The 25,297-nt window shown below is 44.7% G+C and overlaps 1 protein-coding gene across 1 annotated transcript in view; it reads right to left on the bottom strand.

The window, feature by feature from the left end:
* The window catches only part of LOC115088251 (E3 ubiquitin-protein ligase RNF19A-like), a 122,008-nt gene that overhangs the window by 28,852 nt on the left and 67,859 nt on the right, over positions 1–25,297 (bottom strand). Inside the window, exons 5-7 of the mRNA XM_029596346.1 lie at positions 24,470–24,632; positions 21,548–21,662; positions 9,165–9,302 (exon numbers count right to left, since the gene is read on the bottom strand). Of these exons, the coding sequence (XP_029452206.1) occupies positions 9,165–9,302; positions 21,548–21,662; positions 24,470–24,632 (416 nt within the window). The remainder of the gene's footprint in view (positions 1–9,164; positions 9,303–21,547; positions 21,663–24,469; positions 24,633–25,297) is intronic.

Consider the following 25,297-nt stretch of genomic DNA (forward strand, 5'->3'; position numbering starts at 1 on the left):
CAGTGAGTGCACAGAGAACAAGCTTCCTTTTCAGTAGATATGAGGCAGGGTACTCCCAGCCCTGGAACTGCTGCCCACCCAGCACTGAACCACTCAAGGACAATGCGGTTAAGTCTGTTTAAAAATAACAAATTGAACAGACTCGCTTAAGGCCAATCTTCACTCTGTTTATGCCCACTGCCTGCCTGGCAATGCACGGAATGTGTCTGTCTGTGTGAGTGCAGTGAGTGCACAGAGAACCAGCTTCCTTTTCAGTAGATATGAGGCAGGGTACTCCCAGCCCTGGAACTGCTGCCCACCCAGCACTGAACCACTCAAGGACAATGCGGTTAAGTCTGTTTAAAAATAACAAATTGAACAGACTCGCTTAAGGCCAATCTTCACTCTGTTTATGCCCACTGCCTGCCTGGCAATGCACGGAATGTGTCTGTCTGTGTGTGTGCAGTGAGTGCACAGAGAACCAGCTTCCTTTTCAGTAGATATGAGGCAGAGTACTGCCAGTGCCAGCCCTGGCACTGCCCACCCAGCACTGAACCACTCAAGGAGAATGCTTTTAAGTCTGTTTAAAAATAGCAAATGTAACAGACTCGCTGAAGGGCAATGTTCACTCTGTTTACAATGCCCACTGCCTCACTGCCTGCCTGGCAATGCACGGAATGTGTCTGTCTGTGTGTGTGCAGTGAGTGCACAGAGAACAAGCTTCCTTTTCAGTAGATATGAGGCAGAGTACTGCCAGTGCCAGCCCTGGCACTGCCCACCCAGCACTGAACCACTCAAGGAGAATGCTTTTAAGTCTGTTTAAAAATAGCAAATGTAACAGACTCGCTGAAGGGCAATGTTCACTCTGTTTACAATGCCCACTGCCTCACTGCCTGCCTGGCAATGCACGGAATGTGTCTGTCTGTGTGTGTGCAGTGAGTGCACAGAGAACAAGCTTCCTTTTCAGTAGATATGAGGCAGAGAACTGCCAGTGCCAGCCCTGGCACTGCCCACCCAGCACTGAACCACTCAAGGAGAATGCTTTTAAGTCTGTTTAAAAATAGCAAATGTAACAGACTCGCTGAAGGGCAATGTTCACTCTGTTTACAATGCCCACTGCCTCACTGCCTGCCTGGCAATGCACGGAATGTGTCTGTCTGTGTGCACTGCAGTGCACATAGAACTAAAGTAGATATGAGGCAGGGTACTCCCAGCACTGGAACTGCTGCCCACCCAGCACTGAACCACTGAAGGAGAATGTGTTCACTCTGTTTACAATGCCCACTGCCTCACTGCCTGCCTGGCAATGCACGGAATGTGTCTGTCTGTGTGCACTGCAGTGCACATAGAACTAAAGTAGATATGAGGCAGAGTACTCCCAGCCCTGGAACTGCTGCCCACCCAGCACTGAACCACTCAAGGAGAATGCTTTTAAGTCTGTTTAAAAATAACAAATGTAACAGACTCGCTGAAGGGCAATGTTCACTCTGTTTACAATGCCCACTGCCTCACTGTCTGCCTGGCAATGCACGGAATGTGTCTGTCTGTGTGCACTGCAGTGCACATAGAACTAAAGTAGATATGAGGCAGGGTATTCCCAGCCCTGGAACTGCTGCCCAGTGCCCACCCAGCACTGAACCACTCAAGGAGAATGCTTTTAAGTCTGTTTAAAAATAGCAAATGTAACAGACTCGCTGAAGGGCAATGTTCACTCTGTTTACAATGCCCACTGCCTCACTGTCTGCCTGGCAATGCACGGAATGTGTCTGTCTGTGTGCACTGCAGTGCACATAGAACTAAAGTAGATATGAGGCAGAGTACTCCCAGCCCTGGAACTGCTGCCCAGCCAGCACTGAACCACTCAAGGAGAATGCTTTTAAGTCTGTTTAAAAATAGCAAATATGAGGCAGAGTACTGCCAGCCCTGCCTGGCACTGCCCAGGATAAAATGTACAGACTCACTCAATAAGAATGTTCTTTTTTTTTTTTTTCCCTAACAAAGAATCTGTTCTGTGTTGTCTATCAAATCTGGTTCTGTTCTGTGTTGTCTATCAAATCGGGTTCTGCTATCTTCTCTGCCTCAGCCTGCCTAAGCCCACCCTGCACGATCCCGATCCCGATCCCACCTCCCCACTGAATCGCTGACAATGTCCGTCAGTCCTCGTGCTGCTGCTGCTTTTATAGTGCTGCTGGCTCGTCAGGAAATCCTCAGAGAAGCACGGAATGACAGCGCGATTCGCTGCATTCAGTGCTTCTCTGAAAAGGTGAACGCAGATTCGCTGCGTTCCGGTATCCATGCCGACCTGTCCCACCCTTTCCTGTGAGTCACTGAGACTCACAGGACAGGGTCAGACAGGTTGGCATGGTTACCGCAGGGGCGCCGCCATTTTCAGGTAATCCGGGGCTCCGAGCTCGAGTCGCAGGTAATGGCGGCGAGAAAGCGCGCGCATGGCAATTCGCCGTATCCGACATATCTATGTTCATTTATGTCGGAAATCTGCTCGTATACGCCCCATCTTTTTTTTAAGTTAAAAAAAAATATTGAGTTGCGTTTTCCATATGCGGTCAATCCGAATGCACATCCCTAGTTACTACCCTTAGCAGAAATCATGGAGATTCCTACCCTTAACCAATAAGCCTTGATGCTTTAAATGCAACTGAAACATTGCTCCCCGCTTCAGCGGCAGGGAAAAAGGGAAATTGGATTCAGACAACAACCAATAGGGCCCCGATTTCTTGGTCTGGGGTAATGATAAGCAGATATAAGAAAAAAAGCACAGGACTGCTTCTACAGCCAAGTCCATAAGGAAAGCATATCAAGCAACCCTATGGGCCGGATTTTAAAAGGGTTACGCGCATAAGGTACGCGCATAACCCTTTTAAAACACCCCTGCGCATGCCGAGCCTATATTGCATAGGCTTCCGGCGCGTGCAAAGCCCCGAGACGTGTGTAAGTCTTGGGGTGGGCGTGTTGGGGGTGTGACGCAGTCAGCGCGTCATCGGGGGCGTGATGCGGTCGGCGCATCATTTGGGGGCGGTGCCGCAGGCGTGGTTTCGGCCTGGGGCATTCCGGGGGCGTGGCTGTGGCCTCCAGACCAGCCCCTGGACCGGAACATGGTGCGCGGCAGCCGGCCCGGTCCGCGCAAAGTTACGCCTGCCTCGAGCAGGCGTCACTTGTGGGACAGAGGTGGGGGGGGGGGTGGGTTAGGGAGGGGAAGGTGGGGGGAGCCGGAAGGAAAGTTCCCTCCGAGGCGGCTCCGATTTCAGAGAGGCCTCGGAGGGAACGGGAGCGCGCGCAAGTTGCACAAATGTGCACCCCCTTGTGTGCGCCGACCCCGGATTTTATAAGATACGTGCATATCTTATAAAATCCGGCTTACTTTTGTTCGCGCCTGGTGCGTGAACAAAAGTATGCATGCACGCTGTGTTTTAAAATGTACCCCTGTATGAATTTTCAAAAAAGCTCATCACCTAGTCCAAAATGTTACTAGCCGAAATTTTTAAGGGTATCATAAGGTTTGGGGATAACTGCACAGAGTGACAGTTACTACCCTTAAGAGAAATATGGGAGTAACCTGCATAGAGTGGCAGTTACTACCTTAAGCTTGCTGGGCAGACTGGATGGACCATTTGGTCCTTTTCTGCCATCACTTCTATGGTACTCTGTTACTATATTCTCGCCAAGGTGCTGCAACTTAGTTTGGAAAAGATGTTGCCTAGTATAATACACAGTGACCAAACGGGCTTCGTCAAGGGGAGACTATCTCAAACACTAGAAGATTGTTCAACATCTTATATATTGAATGTCATAATGCAAGGGTATATCTGATCTGATTATATCTCTAGATGCAGAAAAGGCATTCAATCAAATGACTTGTTCTTTCCTGTTTCAGATTTTGCTACATGTGGGTCTCCCTGATATAAATTTATTGCTTGGATTGCCACCATGATTGTGACACCTAGGGATCATCTGTTAATAAATGGCTCTCTTTCTTCATTTATCAATATAGCCTGAAGCACCAGGAAAGGTTGCCTGTTTTTCCTATTGCTCTTTGACATGGTCATTGAACTTCTGGTAGTGGCTATCAGGCAACAGTCAGATATTTGGGGTTTCATGCTGGGGGAAGGGAGCCCAAGATCTTCTTATATGCGGACAATGTCCTGACCTACTTAGCAGACCCTTGCTTGTCTGGCCCAGCTTTCCTGGCACTTCTCTCTGATCACGGTGCTCTTGTTGTCTATAAAACCAATCTAGTTAACTCAAAGTTTAGGTACTAGGATAGCTAGTCCTGCTTGCCTCTCTGATTTCTGAGTAGTGTGGGATGGATTCACATATCCTGGCATTTACATTTCCAAAACTTTCAAAGATTTATACTCAAAATATTGTGGCCCATTGATTGGCAAGAAAAAAAGTGAGGTATTAGCTAGGGATTTCTTAGCTCTATCTTGGTGGTGGTGGAGGGGAGGAGGGGTCAGAATCTGATAAAAATTAATGTGTTACCCAAGTTATTTTATTTGTACTACATATTCCCTGTTCCATTCCAGTGAACATATTTAATGACATATAGCCCATTCAGTAAATTTATCTGGCAGCACAGACAAGCCACGGTGAAGCTGACAGTCACTCAACAGTGCATGGTTCGGAGAAATGCATCCTTGAAGGATATTAATGAAACAGGAGAGTTAGGGCATCCCAATAGAGAGGTTCCAATAAAAGCAAACATAGTCCATGTGCCTATATGTAAAAAATCACCGAAGCTATTCATTTCCAAATTATCCCTAACAACTGAAAAGCAGGTTGTTAATACAAACAAAAAGCACACTTTGAAATGTCTCTATGCCAATGCCAGAAGTCTAAGAAGTAAGATGGGAGAGTTAGAGTGTATAGCAGAAAATGATGAGCTTGATATAATTGGCATCACAGAGACTTGATGGAAGGAGGATAATCAATGGGACAGTGCTATATCAGGGTACAAATTATATCGCAATGATAGGGAGGATCAACTTGGTGGGGGTGTGGCACTTTATGTCTGGGAGGGTAAGGAGTCCAACATACAAGAGACTAAATGCTCAGTAGAATCTATATGGGTAGAAATCCCATGTGTGTTGGGTAAGAGTATAGTGATAGGAGTATACTACCGTCCACCTGGACAAAATGGTCAGACAGATGATGAAATGCTAAGAGAAATCAGGGAAGCAAACCAATTTGGCAGTGCAGTAATAATGGGATATTTCAATTACCTCAAAACCAATACGTTGCAAGCTACAAATTTTTTCTATTTTTGTGCATTTATTTATTTAAAGCTGTGGGACCATCATAACACCCGCGGTTTGTTTGGCAGTAAGCCAGGCTCTAAACCGCAACGGGTCACATTTAATCATCGGTCCATTAAAGTCCTTAGAATCCTATTTTATTGTTGAACCAAAAAATGTTTTTCTTCTTTTTTATTTTGTAAAATTAGTAAGTGACGGTACTTTATTAGTGAGAGACGGTACTTTCCTTACTTGCCAGGAGCGCCGCCGCGCTCCCTTGCTTATCTGTAGCGCTGCCGCGCTTTGTAGATCAAGTTGTTCAGGAGTTGTTAATCCATAGGAATGGACATCAGGTCCAAAGGCACTTGTGCAGTCCGACGTATGTTTCGCTCCAAGCTGCTTCAGGGACTGTTACAACATCTGAAAATTATTTTCCTGAACTTTGAAAATGAAAGGTTTAACTCCCGTCATATTCACATGGTACTCAATACCTTTTAAAAGTACAACTAAAACAAAAAATGGTCATTTTACCACATGTACTTTGAGATCTAATTTCGCACAATAACATTACTTCATAAGTATATATGTGCACATCCCTAAATGGATTATGAAGCTGGAGCATTCAAAGTTCCAACTTACCACATTCTGCCGCCTGGTCCTCTTGTCGGCGTTCTGCTGAATTGCCGCGAGATCTGACATGATTTTATACGAATTCACCATACTGCACCTGTGTGTTTGATTTGGCAGGCGAGTGGATTCACAGGAAGTGAATCCACTCTATTTCCTTATTGAGACCGCGAGGGGTCACTGTTTGCAACTGGAAGATCCAACGTTGTTCACATTGTTGAAGTTGTTTAATCCTATCCCCTTTTCTCCATTCTGCCGCCTGGTCCTCTTGTCGGCGTTCTGCTGAATTGCCGCAAGATCTGACATGATCCAATGGGAGAAAAGGGGATAGGATTAAACAACTTCAACAATGTGAACAACGTTGGATCTTCCAGTTGCAAACAGTGACCCCTTGCGGTCTCAATAAGGAAATAGACTGGAGGGTGGCCAATGTAACCCCAATATTTAAAAAGGGCTCCAGAGGCGATCCGGGTAATAGACCAGTGAGCCTGACTTCAGTGCCAGGAAAATTGTAGAAACTATTCTCAAGATCAAAATCGTAGAGCATATAGAAAGACATGGTTTAATGGAACAAAGTCAGCATGGCTTTCCCCAAGGGAAAGCCTTGCCTCACAAATCTGCTTCATTTTTTTTAAAGGGGTTAATGAACATGTGGATAAAGGTGAACCGGTAAATGTAGTGTATTTAGATTTTCAGAAGGCGTTTGACAAAGTCCTCATGAGAGGCTTCTACGAAAACTAAAAAGTCATGGGATAGGAGGCGATGTCCTTTAATGGATTACAAACTGGTTAAAAGACAGGAAACAGAGAGTAGGATTAAATGGTCAATTTTCTCAGTGGAAAAGGGTAAACAGTGGAGTGCCTCAGGGATCTGTACTTGGACCGGTGTTTTTCAATATATATATAAATGATCTGGAAAGGAATATGACGAGTGAGGTTATCAAATTTGCGGATGATACAAAATTATTCAGAGTAGTTAAATCACAGGCAGACTGTGATACATTACAGGGGGACCTTGCAAGGCTGGAAGATTGGGCATCCAAATTGTAGATGAAATTTAATGTGGACAAGTGCAAGGTGTTGCATATAGGGAAAAATAACCCTTGCTGTAGTTACACGATGTTAGGTTCTATATTTGGAGCTACCACCCAGGAAAAAGATCCAGGCATCATAGTAGATAATACTTTAAAATCTTCGGCTCAGTGTGCTGCAGCAGTCAAAAAAGCAAACAGAATGTTAGGAATTATTAGGAAGGGAATGGTTAATAAAACGGAAAATGTCATAATGCCTCTGTATCGCTCCATGGTGAGACCGCACCTTGAATACTGAGTACAGTTCTGGTCGCCGCATCTAAAAAAAAGATATAATTGCGATGGAGAAGGTACAGAGAAGGGCAACCAAAATGATAAAGGGGATGGAACAGCTCCCCTATGAGGAAAGACTGAAGAGGTTAGGGCTGTTCAGCTTGGAGAAGAGACGACTGAGGGAGGATATGATAGAGGTCTTTAAGATCATGAGAGGTCTTGAACGAGTAGATGTGAATCGGTTATTTACACTTTCAAATAATAGAAAGACTAGGGGGCATTCCATGAAGTTAGCAAGTAGCACATTTAAGGCTAATCGGAGAAAATTCTTTTTCACTCAACGCACAATAAAGCTCTGGAATTTGTTGCTAGAGGATGCGGTTAGTGCAGTTAGTGTAGCTGGGTTCAAAAAAGGTTTGGATAAGTTCTTGAAGGAGAAGTCCATTAACTGCTATTAATCAAGTTTACTTAGGGAATAGCCACTGCTATTAATTGCATCAGTAGCATGGGATCCTCTTGGTGTTTGGGTAATTGCCAGGTTCTTGTGGCCTGGTTTGGCATCTGTTGGAAACAGGATGCTGGGCTTGATGGACCCTTGGTCTGACCCAGCATGGCAATTTCCTATGTTCTTATAAAGAGTTTTAAAAATATTTAGTGTAGCCATCCTGTTTTTAAAGAAATTGTCCCACGTGCTGTGTAAGCAAGAACACGTTGCAAAACTATCCTGTTTTTCAATCAGGCCGTACATGGAAAAAGAAATTTAGTCTGAATTTCATGCACGGACAAATCTAGGAATTTAAAAAGGAGATTGAAAATGGTGTGGTGCATCATCACCCCCTGCTCCTTCCACTCCTCTCACTCTCATCTTCCCGTTCACTGTCTCCTTTGCTTTTCCCTTCTGCTCCTTTCAGGTTCCTCTTCATGTACCTTCCCCCTCCCCCCCCCCCCCCCAAGCTTATTCTCCACCTATTCCCTCCCACATCACCAGGTTATTATTCATCTCCCATCCCCTTTCAATACATCGTCCTCTCCCTCTTTTACTTCAGTTCCTTTCCATTACCTCCTCCATGGCCTTTTAAATATGATAATGTTTGGTACAGCTTTTACCAAGAAGATGTTCTGGATTGTGGGGATGTGTCAATGTGTACCCTAGGCCTGCAACTACCATGGCACCAGTTACCAATGTGGCTATCAGCTTGTTGTTTATTTGGGGAGATTATTCGGAAAGTCTATAAACATACTTCACCTCCTCTTAGCGGGAGATATGAAAAAAAAAAATGCAAAAGAAGTAACCACACCCTTTATACAAGAAGGATACTTCTGCCTGTATCTGGGACGGTCTCCACCTAATAAAAGTAAGGGCAACCCATGATCTGGGCTATTCTTAGTGAGATATCTGAGCATGATAGTTTCATAATCTCAGGATGGTCATCTCTATTAATACTGTGCCTTTTCAATTACATCAGAGACCAACGTTTTTTTGAAAGCCTTAGGGATGTGACCTTTTGAGAAACCATTTCTTTTTTTTTTTTTTTTTTAAACAGACTGAAGGACCTAGGAACTGTCAGTTTGCTACTACTCCACAGGTGACCCAGGGATGGGAAGTTTTTCAGGAGCTGTGGCCCTGGTCCCTGGTTAGAGGCATGACTAAGCAACAACTGCTTGTCTGGGTTCCAGTGAGCTTGTGAATCCTGTGGGCCTCAGATTTGTGCATATGCCTCAGATGGGGGTCCTTGATGGAGTCTAGTTCACACCATTGCTGTGAGCCTCAAGAACTGCCATCACATGGCTGAAGCAACAGCAGGAGGTAGCTGCAAAGGCGGAAAACTAGCCGGAAAAAGGCTAATGACTATGGAGAATGGTCTGACTGTGGCTCAAGCCTCAAATCTGTAGTCTGAATGCAAATGGATAGGGTTAGGAAGATCCCAATAACGTCCAGAAGCATAGGAAAAGATGGTGGTGACTCCTGAGGGTAGAAAAAAAAAAAAAAAGAACAGACTCACATTTCATTAGGTTGTTTAACTCCAGCACACCCTGGTCAGCGGAGTTTCCATGGCTTCCTCTGCACCTCCACCTGTTTCTGCAGATAGACAGCATGACAACTCCATAGATGTAGGTGAGCACCAGGGGCACGCCAACTCCTACGGAAAAAAAAGCAACCAACATGGGGACAAACAATATGCAAGTGTGAAAAAGACTTCCAGGGCCCCACTCTCTGCTCTTTTGGCAATCTCATTAAGGTGTTACCCTGGTGATATAAGCGCTGCATATAAATGAGATGTTCACATTGTCTGTGTGTGTGGCTGATTCGCTCACATCTACTCAGCTTATTTTAACTTGTTGGCATCACTTTTATTCAGAGCTAGCTCTAGGGCAAATGGCACCCTGTGCAAAAATCATTGGTGCTCCCTACCAACCCATGAACTGATCCCTGCTCCTCGGGGGCAAAGAGTAAGGAAATCAGACTGGGAGGAAGAGTGAGAAGGGTTAATCCCCTCCCTCAGATTGACATGGATTAGCAGTGGTGGGCATACTTTATCTCTCCCTCTGGCCTCGGCATTCTCCCCATTCCCTTTACCACTCCAGTGTTGGCCTTAGAAATATAGAAATACACATTCTCTAGATATAGAAATGCTGCATCTACAGAATAAAAATAAATATTTTATCACTTTTCATCAATTATGTATCCCTGGATCAAACATCACCAGCAGAACTGAGCCAAACAATCTCCAACACAAATTTCAAATTTTGTCTAAATAACCAAGAAATAGAGCACATCCCTAGACTATGCATACCTTGGCATGCCATTAACTGTATCTGGCAACTTGGCTATAAGGCATTACAAGAAAAACTCCTAAGGACCCTATATGCACTAGAGAAATCCCTGGCCAGTTCTAGCCACACAGCAAAACTATTTTTTAAATAATTTGTCAGTACTGCTTCAACAATTTTAGAAAATGGATACAAGATCTTAGTCTGATGATATTTGACACCTCATAGATTATCAAAGTCTACCTACAGGTGTCAGTTAAATGTTGAAGACAAATTCAGAATAAAGACACCATAAAGCATAAATAGAAATGTGCAGACAAAAGCTGAACTGGAAATCGCCACAAGCCAGATGCTGTATTCAGTGCAACATTACCATTCGTCATAAAATAAACAATAAAATTAAGAAACATAAATTGTGAATCATAGTAGCAAAACCTTACTAATAAAAAGAATAAATATTTCAAAGTATCTGAGGAATAAACCATCCAATAATTTAAAAAAGTTATACATTTCCCTAAATACCAATAAAATATTTCAAAACAGCAGACACCAAAATAACACCAAAATTAATAAGGATTAAAAAAAATCTCCTGTTCTCCATACATGAAATCTTTTTATTTCCAGTCACGCTGAGATTGTCATGGATTGAGGGAAGTAGTGCCATACAAACTTTATTTTCTCTCTCTCACACACACACACACACACAAGGATCCACCTACTACTATCTCCTGCAGTCTATAACAACAGATTGCTACGTCTGCCTACGGAATACATCAGATTGATACTCCTATCTGATTGCTCCTTCCATTAGCATAGTGGATTATGACAGGTCCTTCTTAGTTATGGCATTAAGGCCGCGAGGAACCATCCTTTTCAGAGACAAAGAAGAAGTCAGTTCCTGCGGGAGATGTAGATGGCCTGATAAATCCCCGATCTAGGTTTGCTTTGATATATCGAGTCATAGCCTCTGTCTCAGGAAACGATAGGTGGTAAATCCTGCCACGTGATGGAGTAGTGCCAGGCATCAGATTGATGGCACAATCATAGGGCTTATGAGGAGGTAATTCTTTGGCTTTTGTCTTCGAGAATATGTTAGCATAGTCCTCATATGGTGGTGGCAGACCTGGTAGAGACACGGCCACCAGTAGTGCTGATGGTGGTTGAACTTAATCCAAACAGGAGTTGTGGCATTGTGGGCTCCACTTAGAAAATTGTAAGGATTCCCAATCAAATTGCGGTAAATGGCATTGCAACCAGGGAGGCCCTAGAACAATAGGGTGGATAGCCTTTTTGATAACCAAGAAAGTGATACTCTCTGCATGAAGAATCCCGATGCGAAGTTGGAGAGGAGCTGTGCTGGTGGTAATACTACTACTACTCTGCCAATCTCATTCTGACAGCTTGCACAACAATCTCAAAACATAATACTACAGCATCCCATATCTCCTGATCATTCATTCCTCCCTTCTGATTAATCATCCCCCATTCCACAGATGTCTACTACTGTTCTACCATTATGCTTGAACTAAGTCTTGTCATTGTACCTTTCCTTTGGTATAGCTTACCTTGTTTATATTCAATGTACCTATCCTTTGGGATATCTTGCCTTGTTATATTAATTTGATATGACAGTTCTCAGTTTGTTAAATGTAAATGTTTAATGTAACAGGTTGTTATAATTGTAAACCGGAGTGAAGGCTACTCTGCTCTACCTCGGTATATAAAAAAATGCTAAATAAATAAATAAGCCCCGGGAGGGGTCTCCATGGATGGAAGATATAGTCAGTGGATTCTCCCAGTTCACTATTGGTAAATCTAAAGAGTGAACAAGCACCCTTTTGATAAAATTTCCCCCAGTGCTGGAATCAACAAGGGCTAGCATGGAGTACTCTTGCCAGTCCGATTTTAGGGTAATGGGCAGGATGAGTTGGGGAGCAGGCGTGGTAAGACCCAGGAGCATCTCCCCTCAGGCTCCTAGGTTCGTCCATTTCCCGGCTTCTGTGGGCACTGTGCTAGGTGATGTCCTGCACCACCGCAGTAGAAGCAGAGGCTCAAGGTATGGCGGCAAATCCTCTCCTCTGTCTCGAGTTGGGTCCATCCTAAATGCATGGGTTCTTCTGTTCATACCAAGCTAGGAGTATGAGGAGTCAGATGCCATTTCCACTCAAGGGTGAGAGAAGGCAGGGGCCAACAGCACTGGCCGACGTGGCTTTTCCTCCCAATACTGTTGCTGCAGATGACGGTCAATCCAACCGGCCAGGTCAATCAGTTCGACCAAAGAGTCGGGTAACTCCCGGGTGGCTAGTTCATCTTTTATTCGGGAGGATAATCCCTCCAGAAATATGCACCGAAGACTAGCCTCCCTCCAATTTAGTTCAGTGGCTAAAGTCCTCAACTCAATGGCGTAGTCCATGAGCAGGCGTGCCCCCTGGTGAAGATGTAACAGATCAGAACCTGCTACAGTGAGTCGTCCAGGCTCATCAGCAAATACCTGCTTGAAGATTTTAATGAAGTCCTGCAAATTTTGTAGTAAAGGATCTCCACATTCCCACAAAAGAGAAGCCCATGCTAGGGCCTTCCCATCCAGGAGAGAAAGGATGAAGGTTGTCTTGATAGAGTTGGTGGAAAACTGTGCCGGATAGAGGGCAAAATGCATAAAACACTGGTTCAGGAATCCATGACATTCGGTTGGATCCCTAGTATATCGTGGTGGTACTGGCAGACAGATCATAGGAAGTGCAGCAGCCATCAGAGGAGTTTCCGGGGAAGCAATGGGTGCCGGAGCCACCGCGGCAACAAGCCAGGTGCTGAGGAGTTCCAAGGCATTTGACAAAAGTTCCAGGCACTGTTGTTGCTGCTGGATTCTTTGAGCCAGACCAGGAATGGCTTGCAGACCTAAGAGATCTGCCAGGTTCATGGCCTCAGCAATCTGTTATTCACAATGGCCCTTGGGCTGAGATGAGATCGGTGCAACCTCTAAAGAAGAACGCCACAGGTCCTCACCATCATCAGGCAGCGTTGGTCGATAGCAAAGCGTGAGGTGATCCGAGTTCTGGCTGACAGCAAGTAGGGAGGAATCAAAGAACACTCCCAGATAGGCAGGTGGCAACAGCAAATCGTGAGGCAGTCTGAGATTGGGGCAGGCAGCAGGCAGGAGAGAACTGAAAAACAATCCAAGACCAGGCAGGCAGTAAGCAGGGAAGAACTGAAGAACAATCCAAGACAGGGCAGGCGGCAAGCAGGGAAGAACTGAAGAACAATTCAAGACGGGGCAGGCGGCAAGCAGGGAAGAACTGAAGAACAATCCAAGACGGGGCAGGCGGCAAGCAGGGAAGAACTGAAGAACAATTCAAGACAGGGCAGGCGGCAAGCAGGGAAAAACTGAAGAACAATTCTAGTCAGGGTAGGTGGCAAGCAGGAAGTCGAGCGAGGGACACACCAGGTCAAACCAAAAGAGAATTCTGAAGCATGAGTCAGGACAGGGCACAAACAACCTGTTGCTGAGGCATCTGGTGGCGACAGAGCTGCCCTTAAGTAGGGGCAGCTCTATGACAACATTAGGAGGCGCCGCCGAATATTCCTGTAGCTGGCCCTTTAAAGAGCTGACTACCGTGCACGCATGCGCCTAAGCAGTCAGCATCTTGGTGTTCCCGGCACGGCCTGGCAGCGTTCTCAGAGGGAGGCCGCGTATTTGGGGTAGGTTGTCGGTTGTGCAGCACGGTGAGGGCGGCTAGCCAAGGGACGCGAACGCGACTGGCCAAGGGTAACACATTGGAGCAGTATAACTAAAAGAAATAACAATCTGTTATAAATCAAGCCACTAACCAATACCAAATATCCACGAGGTATCAAATAGACTTATCCTGGATAAAAATTTCTAAGTGCAATGGGTCTACAAATATAAATGTATTACCCTGATACAAAATTATGCACTTAAAAGGGAATTTAAAAAAAAAAAGGGGCTCCTAGAGACATAACATGAGGTTTTAATTGAAAAAACTGCCTTCTCTTAATCTGAGTTTCTCTCAAGACATCAGGGAACCCCTGGACCTTATATCCACAGAATAAGGAGTTTTTATATTTAAAGTATTGTCTAAAGAAGATCTCCCTAGCACTAGTTAAGGCAAACAAAATAATAAATGTAGATCTAGTGGGAATATTATCATTAGATGTTTGCAAGAAAAGAGAAAGATCAGGGCGAGAGAAAGGGCCAGAACCTTGGTTTCCCCCTCCTCAGCGCTTAGAATTCTCTTTTTATCTGGAATATGAAAAGAACTAGATAATTAGAACTTTTTATCTGATGAAAATTGAAGAATATCAGATGCATATTTCTTAAACAATTCCTCATCACATATTAAACAAGAATAAGGAAATTATTTCTTAATTTAATGGCTTTGGAGCAAGTGGGCTTTGTGAAAGGCAGACATGCTGTAAGGAAGATAATGGCATCAATGGAATATTGTAGATGGAATAAGATTTTTTCCTTATTAATAAGTTTTGATGCTGAAAAGGCATTTGATAGAGTTAGTTGGGTATTTATATTTGAAACTTTAATAATTAAATTCAATATTGTGGGAAATTTTGTACAAGGCATTGGGCCTTATATCATCAGCTTTCTGAAGAAGTGAGGATTAATGGAGCTTTTTCCACTACAATTGAATTACAAAGGGGAATTAGACAAGGATGCCCATTGTCAACACGTTTGTTTCTTCTATGTCTTGAGCTGCTTCTTCAATATATTAGACAAGATCAAAAGATTTCTGGGGTTAAAATGGGCTCTTCAAACTTAATATTGTAGCATTTGCAAACTACATTTTGATAAATGTGTTGATACTAATCGCGGTCCCATGTCTCTTTTGGTCACGGGTCTGGTCGCGGTCCCTGGTCTCGGCGCTTTTTCGAGACTGAGGAGGGTGGTGCGGTGTTTCAGGTCGTGGCAGATTGTTGCTCCTTCGGGGCGGGCGGGTGGCTGGAGCCATCGCGGCGCTTGCTCCGGGAGGTGGGCGCCAGCGGGTGCTGGTGGCGTTTCGGGTCGGCAGGCCGAGGCGGATCGTTTGCCTGCGAATCTTCTTTATTGGATGTATGCGCGAGCAGCAGCTGACGATGTCATCACGTTCCGGATGATGACATCACGTGGGGGTTGGGTATGGCCGTTGTCAGCGTCTCTGGTTGCTTTGGCAATGAGTCTACTTAGAGTAAGTAACTGTCAGGGTTTTCTCCGGTGGATTCTTGTTTTTATTATTTTGTTCTGCTGTGTTTTTTCCCTTCAGTCTCATTGCCTGTGGTCTCAGAAAGTGTGTAATCTCTGGACTGTATATTTGGCTGAGTTTTTAAAAGAATAAAATTCTATTTTCTATGGTTATATCTGGAGTCATAGCTACCTCAGTGATTTATGCTTTAATTGTTAGCCTGGATCATCAGACTACTATTAACCCTGATATAATCAATCTTGACTTAGATCTTCCTGGACTTTTTTTTCTGCTAAAAGACTTTCTGGCAAGTCCTACTGGCTCTGGTACCCAAAGGTACAACCTGCGGGGAGCGTGGGCTAGTAAGGTGAAGTTCCTGTCTAAGCTATTAGTATTGTCCGCATTCCGGCTGGAGGTAATTCTAAGGGATTTTCCTTTAGTAGTTCCATCTACCTTCTACTGGCTCAAGGGTCCACATACATAACAATTAACAACATGTTACTGATCCCACTGATTCTTTGCAGAGTATTATGCAGGGATTTTCCAGATATGGAAAAGTGGCCGGCCTGAACATCAGTGAAAATAAATCTGAGGCTATGGTTCTATTCAATGAGATGAAGAACCTGTGGGGCCCTGAATTCCCTTTAAAGTAGGTGTGTGATTTTTTTTTAAATATTTGTGAATTTTTCTGTCCAGGTATGTTTCATCCTTACAATCTGGAAATTTTTTTTCATTTGCCTTCTAACACGAAATTGTTATTGAAACAGTGGACTAGACTTCTGGAGGTAGATATTCATAGCTTAGCCATGATATTCAGCGACCTATCTAGCTAAATTCTAGCTGGCTAGCTCTTTATCCAGCTAGAATTTAGCGAATATGTCATGGGTGTTCCTGGGGCAGGCATTAGGCGTTCTAGGGAGGAGGAGAGTTAGACAGTGAACCTAGCCAGCTAACTCTGGCCATGCTGTAGGCAGGCAGGTCTAAAAAGTTAGTCAGATTTACTTCAGCTAGTTTTTATGGTAGCCGGGTATATGCACCGCTGCATATCCTAGTTAAGTGGATAAGTGTATCCGGCTAATTTAACTAGATGCTCGGCAGCTGAATATGGACCCCCTGATATCTTTGACGGGGAGAATACATCTTCTGCATAGTGTGATTCTTCTTACATGGCTATATGCTTTTCAGCTGCTCCCCTTGCATTTGACAAACAGAGAGGTAGCCTTTGTTCACAGGGGGATGTTGCAGTTGGACACTGCTGGAGAAATAGTGGACCCTTGGGCCGGCCTATCTAGGGTGACAGGGTAGGCCGGGGGGCGGAGCCACAAGCAGGACGTGTTCACCCAGGAACCAGGGACCCCCCGGGAGGAGCCCGTAGGGTACCGGGTCCTCGGGACTCGGAACTGAGACAGAAAGTCCAGGGGCTGAGATAGGCTTAGACCGGGACCAGAGCAAGCAAGAAGGATAGGAAGTCCAAGGTACCCGGAAGGCAGAGGACCGGCTATACAGGGCCGAGGGCCGGCTGAAGGCAGGGCAGTGGGCGGCTGCGGAGTCTGTAGCAAACCGGAGGCTGAAGCAGGCTGTAGGCTGAAGCGGAGTCGGTAGCAAACCGGAGGCTGAAGCAGGTTGTAGGCTGAAGCGGAGTCGGTAGCAAACCGGAGGCTGAAGCAGGCTGTAGGCTGAAGCGGAGTCGGTAGCAAACTGGAGGCTGAAGCAGGCTGTAGGCTGAAGCAGAGTCGGAAGCAGGCCGGAGACAGGCTGGCTGCAGGCTGAAGCGGAGTTAGAGGCAAACCGGAGTCGGAGGCAGGCAGCAGGCAGAAGCGGAGTCAGAGGCAAACCGGGGTCAGAGGCAGGCAGCAGGCTGAAGCGGAAGTCAGAAACAAATCGGAGTCAGAGGCAGGCAGCAGGCTGAAGCGGAAGTCAGAAACAAATCGGAGTCAGAGGCAGGCAGCAGGCTGAAGCGGAGTCAGAAGCAAACCGGAGTCAGAAGCAGGCAACGTGGAGATCACCAGGAACACAACTAAGAACAACTATGGAGTTGTGAACCTCGTTGCAAGGCGATGAGAGAGAGTTTGAGCGCCGGTTATATCGGGACTTGGGCATGACGTCAGCAGCACGGGCGGGGCCAGGCTTCCGGGGGCTGAGCGCTCAAGACGGACGTCCTCGTGTGCGCGTGAGACTGAAGGGAAGCAGGCACGTAATGGCAGCCGCCACGTGGAGTCAGAGAAGCCCCCGGGGTCCGGAGCGGGCGGAATGCGGTGATTCTTGAAGCGGAGGTAGGCGGGTTTGGGCCTGAACCGGAGGGAAGCGGTAGAGACCGCAACAGGGGGATACAGGAATTGTTTTGAAGGGGGAAAAGTGCTAGAATTGCTTTTTGTACTCTAATGAATCCGATTGAACAGGGAGGTTCGGATTACCCAGATTTAAGTAGTACAGTATGCCCTGCAATATGAGATACCCTGGGTATTAGCTATATAATTCATCCATCATATACCAGTGGAAGTAGAACGAATGTTGGTCAAATCCCTACAGCTTCCTTATATATTGCATGCTTTACCCTCTAAGATTTCACCCGTCACTAGACTGGCTAGTTTGATTCAACCAGTAGTTAAAACTTGTCGGCTTTGTAGAAGTTTGCAAGTGAATTCTAGGGTTTCTCTTGTTTACCTTTTAGGGATTTATAATGAGTTTCCTCCTGCATTACAATCTGGGATGTTTTTAGTTTTGGCCAATGAAAGGTATTTTTCAGCATCTCTTCTTTTTGGAATTGATGGGTAGGTATTATCATTTCAAGAATTCAAAGAACAATATTCAGTGGATAAGACACATTTTTATGCCTATCTTCAAGTCGGGCATTATGAGGTCCATATTCAGTAGGACATTTAGTGGATAAATTATCCAGCTAAGCTTAGTCGGATAACTTTTCCTGGATATTTAGTAGGATAAACGTCCCACTGAATATCCCTGTTTAAACTTATCCGGCTAACAGTAGCCAAATAACATTAAACATAACTGTATATTCTTTAGAATATTGTCGGTTATGTATTCAAAAGCCAGCTAGCAATGGTAGAGGTGCCCGGCTCGGAGCACGGTAGGATGCTACTGCAGTTCGGACTGAAACAATGCTACCTATTAAGATACAGGGGAGTGTAAGGGAAAGAGTAGGGGTGGGCACTGGGAGGGCAGCATCTGCAGAGTATGAAATTTTAAAGAAAAAAAAACTAGGAACCGGGAACAGGAGGTCGGGAGGGGTATGAAATTGCTTTGACTCGCGGCACTCATAGTTTTTATTAAACTTAGAAATGAGGCGTGCCGGCAGATTCAGACCCGAAGATCCTTTTGAAGTTCAGGTGGGAGGGAGCAGGGAAAAGGTTTGGGCCTGTAGTCCTGCAATGTTTTGTTTTTTCTTTTTAAATCAGGAAAGCTACTTAACCTGCTATATTCTGTTGAATATATAACTGATTAAGTGTAAAGTTATCCGGCCACACTTAGCGGGTTAAATTGAAAATTGGCTGAGTTAACAGGATAACCTTATCATGCCCTGGAATGTCCTCAGAATACTCCTTTTTTTATCCAGCTAAATTATAGTCAGATAATGACTTATCTGGCTATAACCTAGCCAGATAACTGGCTGAATATGCCAAAACCTGCCATTTAGATAGTTAACTTTCAGTTATCCGTCTAAATGGCTTTTGAAAATGGATTGCTACATTTCCTCTTTGAATAAGTCAGACCTTCAGGGACATATGACTAAAAATGTAAAAGCATTACTAATATAGAGAATCAAGAATTTCACACAATTCTATTATTTTGCAGAGCTTTAATGTATAATAACCCAAATAATGTTTGACAGAATTTGATACATAAATGGCAAAATGAAGTAGGCTCTAGATTAACCGCATATCTGTCTTGTTTCACAACAATTAAACAAGTTTCGGATAGCGTTCAATTAAGAGAAACTAAATATAAGTTTCTGTTGAATATTTTATTTCACAAAACAAAATGTTTAAAACATTTTGGGGTCGATGCAAAACAATGCGCTCAGCCGAGTGCACTGTTTTAACCCATGGTCGGATGCGTGTTTTAGATGCATGTCCACAGCTCCTTATGCAATAAGGAGATTAGCACATCCACAATGTGCAACGCGCCTTGAAAATAATAGCGCTCATCTCATGTAAATGTATGTTGATGAGGCTATTAGTTAGACACACCACATGCAAAAAAAAAAAAAAAATGTGCGTCCAAACTGCACATTTCTGAGCACCCCAAAAAGTTGTACAGAAAAGCAGAAAATACTGCTTTTCTGTACATCTTCCGACTTAATATCCCACGCTTGTTTACCCAGCCTGTGCAATTCAGTCCTTGTTGGGTGTTGTCTGAATATAAATCCTCTTTTCTTCATTCCCCCTGCCGTTGAAGCAGTGAGCCGCGCTGGATATGTATTCCAAGTGAAGTATCAGGCTTAATTGATTCTGGGTAGTAAGCACCGTAACAAGCCATAACAAGCAAGCTACTCCCCTGCTTTTTTGTGGATGCAAATCCTTTTTTCCACATTTCCTCTTGCCGTTGAAGCATAGAGAAATGTTGGTGTCGCATTAACTGTGTGTATGTTTATTGAATAAGGATATTGATCTCCAGGTAGTATCCGTCATTCCCTCAAGCCACCCCTTTGCCTCTTCTCTTCATTCACATCCTCTAGACTTTATGGATCCACAGTGTTTATCCCTCGCCCCTTTGAAATCCTTCACAGTTTTGGTCTTCACCACTTCCTCCGGAAGGGCGTTCCAGGCATCCACCACCCTCTCCGTGAAGAAATACTTCCTGACATTGGTTCTGAGTCTTCCTCCCTGGAGCTTCAAATCGTGACCCCTGGTTCTGCTGATTTTTTTCCAATGGAAAAGGTTTATTGTTGTCGCGAAACACCGGCCGCTGTCGGGCTCAACATTTCAATTACACTTGTGGGAACAGATGAATTTTGTATATGATTTTTTGAATGGTCATTCTGAAATATTTAAAACAAAGTCATTGGACTTGATCATACCGCAAATGACGAGTAGACCGGACGGCAAGTTGACATACTGCCGTTGTCAGGTTTGTTGATGCGGTTTCACTTTCATCAATATATGAACGTTGGTTGTTAGTCACAGCACTGAGAGAAACAAATATTACACAGTGTCCTTTGTTGTTGGTTTTTTTTTTTTTTTTTTAAAGTCTGCCATGTTTTTGCCCTACCAGTGTTGGAGGTGAGTGGGCCTGCCTGCAAGACGGGTGTTTCCTTTCTCTTGGCTGTTAAAATATTCCTACAGCATATTCTTGGCTGTTAAGATAATATCTTGGCTGTTAGCATAATATCTGTTAAGATTATTATTATTATTATTATTTGTGATTTTTCTATACCGGCATTCACGGAGTTCGTATCATGTCTGTTTACATAAAACAAGGGGTGAGCAATACAAAACTATAACTTGAATGTATACATTACAACTTATAACAAATTATAACAAGTGCTCAGAAGAAGAAGTTACAATAAAACAGGGATGATTCTAACTGGGAGTAAAAGAAGAGGAAGATAGAAGTTTAACAAGAGGTAGAACTTTGCGGTGATTGTTAATGACTATATTAGTTTAACGGAAGATGATCAGTCTTGTTGTATTTAGTGTAGGAGAATCAGTAAGGGTCCGGAAAGGCTTTCTTGAACAGCCATGTTTTAAGTCTTTTTCTGAAGGTTGGTAGACATGGTTCCTGTCGTAATTCTAAGGGGATTGAGTTCCATAGTGGTGGGCCTGCTGTAGAGAATATCTTGGCTGTTAGCATAATGGCTGTAAGCATAATATCTTGGCTGTTAAGATATTCCTACAGCATATTCCTACAGCATAAGATATTCCTACAGCATATTAACAGAAAACAGCCTGTTTTCTGTTAATCCTGTTAATTGTAATTAATACTTATTAATACTGTTATTTGTAAAGCCTTGTTGCTAATTTTTTGTTAATGGTAAACCGCGGTGATGTATATCTTTACGTACTGCAGTATATAAAAATCTCTAAATAAATAAATAAATCTATAGCTGAGGCACATGAACCCCAGATCCTTCCAGAACTCTGCACAAGTGCGCCTTTTCAGTCGGTCATTGGGTTCCACTGCCTCGTGGTGATTGGGTAGCCCTCCTTCCCTTGGAACTATGGGAACTGCCCTGAGGGGCAGGAGAAAAGAATAGTTTTCATAGCAGGATGCCAATTTTTGTTTGTTCTACCGCTTCCACTAACTGTTTAAATTTATATGGTAAATTACACAGAACCTCAGTCTTGCAGGTTTCACCCAGAGAAATTGGCAGACTTTTTCCCCATTTGTTATTGTTTTACCTTTTCTTAGAGCAGATGGAAATGGGAATATTTTTCTCTTGCACGGTGAAAAGGACGTGTCCTTACCCACAGTCACTGCAGCAATCACAGGGGAGATAAATACGGATAGGAGAACCCCGCTGGCAACAGCCAGGCACTGTTTGCATAACGAAAGGTTGCTCTTCTTACTCCGGTTGAACACCTAGCGGGATAAGGAGAGAGAATAGACTGGTTGCCCCATCTCAAAAAAAAACCCAAAAAAAAACAGCAGAACTAGAAAAAAGTAGAGACTGGTAACAAAATGATAAAAGGGGATAGAACCTCTCCCTAATGAAGAAAGGTAAAGAAGGTTAGAACTCTTTAAATTGGAGAAGAAACAACTGAGAGGAGGTGTGATGGATGTTTATAAAATCATGAGTGAGGTGGAATAGATAAATAAGCAGGGCTGGATTCACATTTTGGGTGCTGGTTGGGCTGTGAGGGAGGATTCCCCCTTCCCCCGAATTAATTGGAGGGTGCAGGGTAGGGGGGGGGTTTGACTCCCTTCCACCCCCTTCAAAGACATCAGAAGTACCAGGGGGGTTAGGGGAGTGGAGAGGGGAGCAAGGGATCCCAGATTGCTTCTGTCCAAATCCTCTCCTCTCAGGTCCCTGCCCCATCTCTCAGCCACTTTTTACCTAATATGATGGCTTCCCAATCCGGCAGCAGCAGCAACAACTTCGAAAAAGAAATTCAACGCGGAGCCTCCAGCCACCCATCATGTTTTCAAGGCCCTGTGGTTGCCCCACCCTTCCTCCCACATGGGCTTTCTGTTACTATGGAAACCGGTGTGAGGGGCAGGGCTACTGTAGGGCCTTAAGAACATGATGGGCAGCTGGAGGCTCCACACTGATGTTTTGTTTTTCAAAGTTATTGTCTCTGCCAGATCAGGATGCCACTGCCGTAGATAACACGCAGCTGGGAGGCAGGCTGGGATAGAGGCATGGCAGTGGCAATGACACTCCGGCACCTTTCAAGATTTGGCACCGGAAGCAGCTGCCTATGTCTAAATCTGGGCCTGTAAATAGGAAACAGTTATTTACACATTCCCAAGACTAGCAGACACTGCATGAAACGAACAGGGAGCAGATTAAAACAAATTGGCCAAAGTATTTTTTTATTCAATGCACAATCAAGCTGTGGAATTTGATGCTAAACAACATGTTCAAGGCGTCTAGCAACACTCTATCTTTTTATCTTTTATTTAAATTTAATATACTGCTTGAAAATCAAAATTACTTAATCAGTGAGCAATAAAAACAGATATACTGCAATCGAATAACATTCAAAGACATTCTGACTCTTCACTGTCTCCCTGGCCTGTCTCTGCCATGTCTCACTCTCCAACTGTGGTTAATGCAACTACTTTATACAAGTGTCAGTATCTGAAGAGTAATTATGTAAATAGGCTTCCACCTACCCTAGGCATTCCTGAACTCTGGTGGGACTGAGTGGGGGGGGATAAATAATTACCTGCCAAAATTAAAAGGAGATTTTGATGACCTCAAACGTTTAGGTGTCAAGCCCAAGGGCAGTGGTGTTTCCCTGTTCAAGTTAGCCCCCCTTAAAGGTGCAGGGGATCATGGATCGGCAGACCCTTTAACTCCTGCACCTTTAAGGGACTGTTTCTGATGGGACATGATCTACTGCCAGGTATGGGGCCTAGGTCCAAGGCCCACCTGTGGCTACGCCTCTGCTTTGATCTGACTCAGCATGACAAATCTTATGTTCATATGAAAAATAAACAGGAGACACAAAAAGAGACGAAGACTCATGAAGCTCATCTCCTTGGGAGAAGGGAGAATGGCAAGTGGAAAGCAAAAGCGATGGAATGCTTCATGTCAGAGATCCTCTTTAGCTCTGATCTGCAGTCAGATACTGATTCATAAGGCTGCCCAGAAAGTTCAGCTGAAGGTTAGAGAAACCCTCCCGATGTCCCATTCCAGGCCTCCACACTACAATACAGTGAGGCAGATGAGATTCCAGCTGTGCTTCAGCACATGACACAAAAGGGATTTGAATTAGCACAAGTCTGAAACTCGTCTTATGGGAACTCCAGATGTGTGTGTTACATATAATGTGTGTGTGTGTGTGTGTGTGTATTTGTCTCTTGTAGTTCCTCTGGGGGAAGGGGTGGTGGGGAGATGGGGGCAACGGGGTGTGTATTGTGGGGGTGGTGTGTGGGTGTGTGTGTTTCTTGTCCTCCCTCTCTCCCTTTTTCAATCTACACACCCCAGTCTTCTTCCTACCCTCCAGCTTCAACCCCTCCCCCACAGTTGTTCTGCTTCTCCTTTCAGCCTACATCCTCCACTGATCCCCTCCGTCCACCTTCTCCTTCCCCCTCTTCATCTTTTTCCTTCCCTCCAGCCTACCTGTGACTCTCATTAGCCTTGGCTGGGCTGCCTACTGTCCTTGCCAGGACCCCACTGCTGTAGCAGAGGCTCTTCTGCTGTTGGCCTAGGCACTGACACACCAGTGGCAGCTCAAGGCTGACTGCCATGTTGTAGTGCACTCATGGTTTCACTTTGTCTGCTGGCCTGCTGCTTGTGACATCAGTGCCATGGACGGACAAAGTGAACTCATAAACACTTTTTATGATATATAATGGGCTAAATAGAAACCTCATTCAGCACTGGAATTTGCGCCACTTGCTTTTATATTCTTGTTCCTTTGCTTTGAAGTGTTCTAGCGTGTGCTGCTGGTTTTAAGACAGAATTTCATCACAAAATAAATGCCCTGCAGGGAGCAGGTACCTGAAACAGAAAAAGGAGGGGAGGGGAGAGGCAGAAAGATCAAAGAGGAGAAAGGGTGAAATCAGAGGAGGAGAAAGATGGCGATACAGTGGGTTCTGAGTTTCTAAGCTGGAACAAGAAGGAAGAAGAGAAGTTGAGGGATAGAACAAAAGCTGAACTATGTGGTTCCTCTCTTCTATTGTCATTCCTGGTATCTGATTAGTTGAGTAAGTTTTACCTTTCTCCCCATATAGACTGGGATCCCGATGACAATAACTGGGACGGCAATGCCAGCAACAAGGGAAATAACCAGCGGGGCCCCAAGCAGCATGCCAACCTGCCAGAGAATCTTCCGTGTCCGTGACCATGGCTTCTTTCCCCAGAACGTGCAGCCAGAGGGACTGTAACACACACAAAGCGTGCCTTTAGTCACAGCCTGTTGGAACATACGCGCTTCCTCTCTTCAGAAGGGCCTGGAACAGCATCCCCAGCCTTGGCCAACCAAGGGGACGGGAGATCCAACTTGGGACTTGGACCCAGGTCCAGCCACGAAGCAGTGCATGCCCTGCCACTGAGCCGCTGGGCCCTGTGTGTGTTGAACCACAGTTTAAAAACATATAGACATGCAGAGGGGCTGGAACATGCAAAGCATACTTCAGATCACAGCCTTACAGAGAGACCATCTCACACACTACATGATGAGTGTACACTGAGACACATCAGACAAATATCTACCTACTGTTCAGTAGCGTATTCTGCACACAGTCACGCGGGGTGTACTGTTGTGGTCAAGATTACGCACGGAAGTCTACGTCTGTCCAATCAGAACGTTTTCTTCTTCCCTCTCTCATCATCCTGTGAATTTGCAGGCACTGCTTTACCTTGATTATATTCTGTTATCTCTGCTAATGATGTTACTTCCTAATGCCTTCCCTTCCAGTGGACTTGGCACAGGGTTGTATATTTGGATAGATCAATAAGTTTATATCTAAATTAGAATTGCGGGGCGGGGGAGCTTGTCCCAGTAGTTTCTTCCTGCTCCTTTGGTCTCGCACTCTTTCAGAAC

The sequence above is a fragment of the Rhinatrema bivittatum genome, chromosome 3 (genome assembly GCF_901001135.1).
Source record: "Rhinatrema bivittatum chromosome 3, aRhiBiv1.1, whole genome shotgun sequence".
NCBI classification, from domain to species: Eukaryota; Metazoa; Chordata; class Amphibia; order Gymnophiona; family Rhinatrematidae; genus Rhinatrema; species Rhinatrema bivittatum.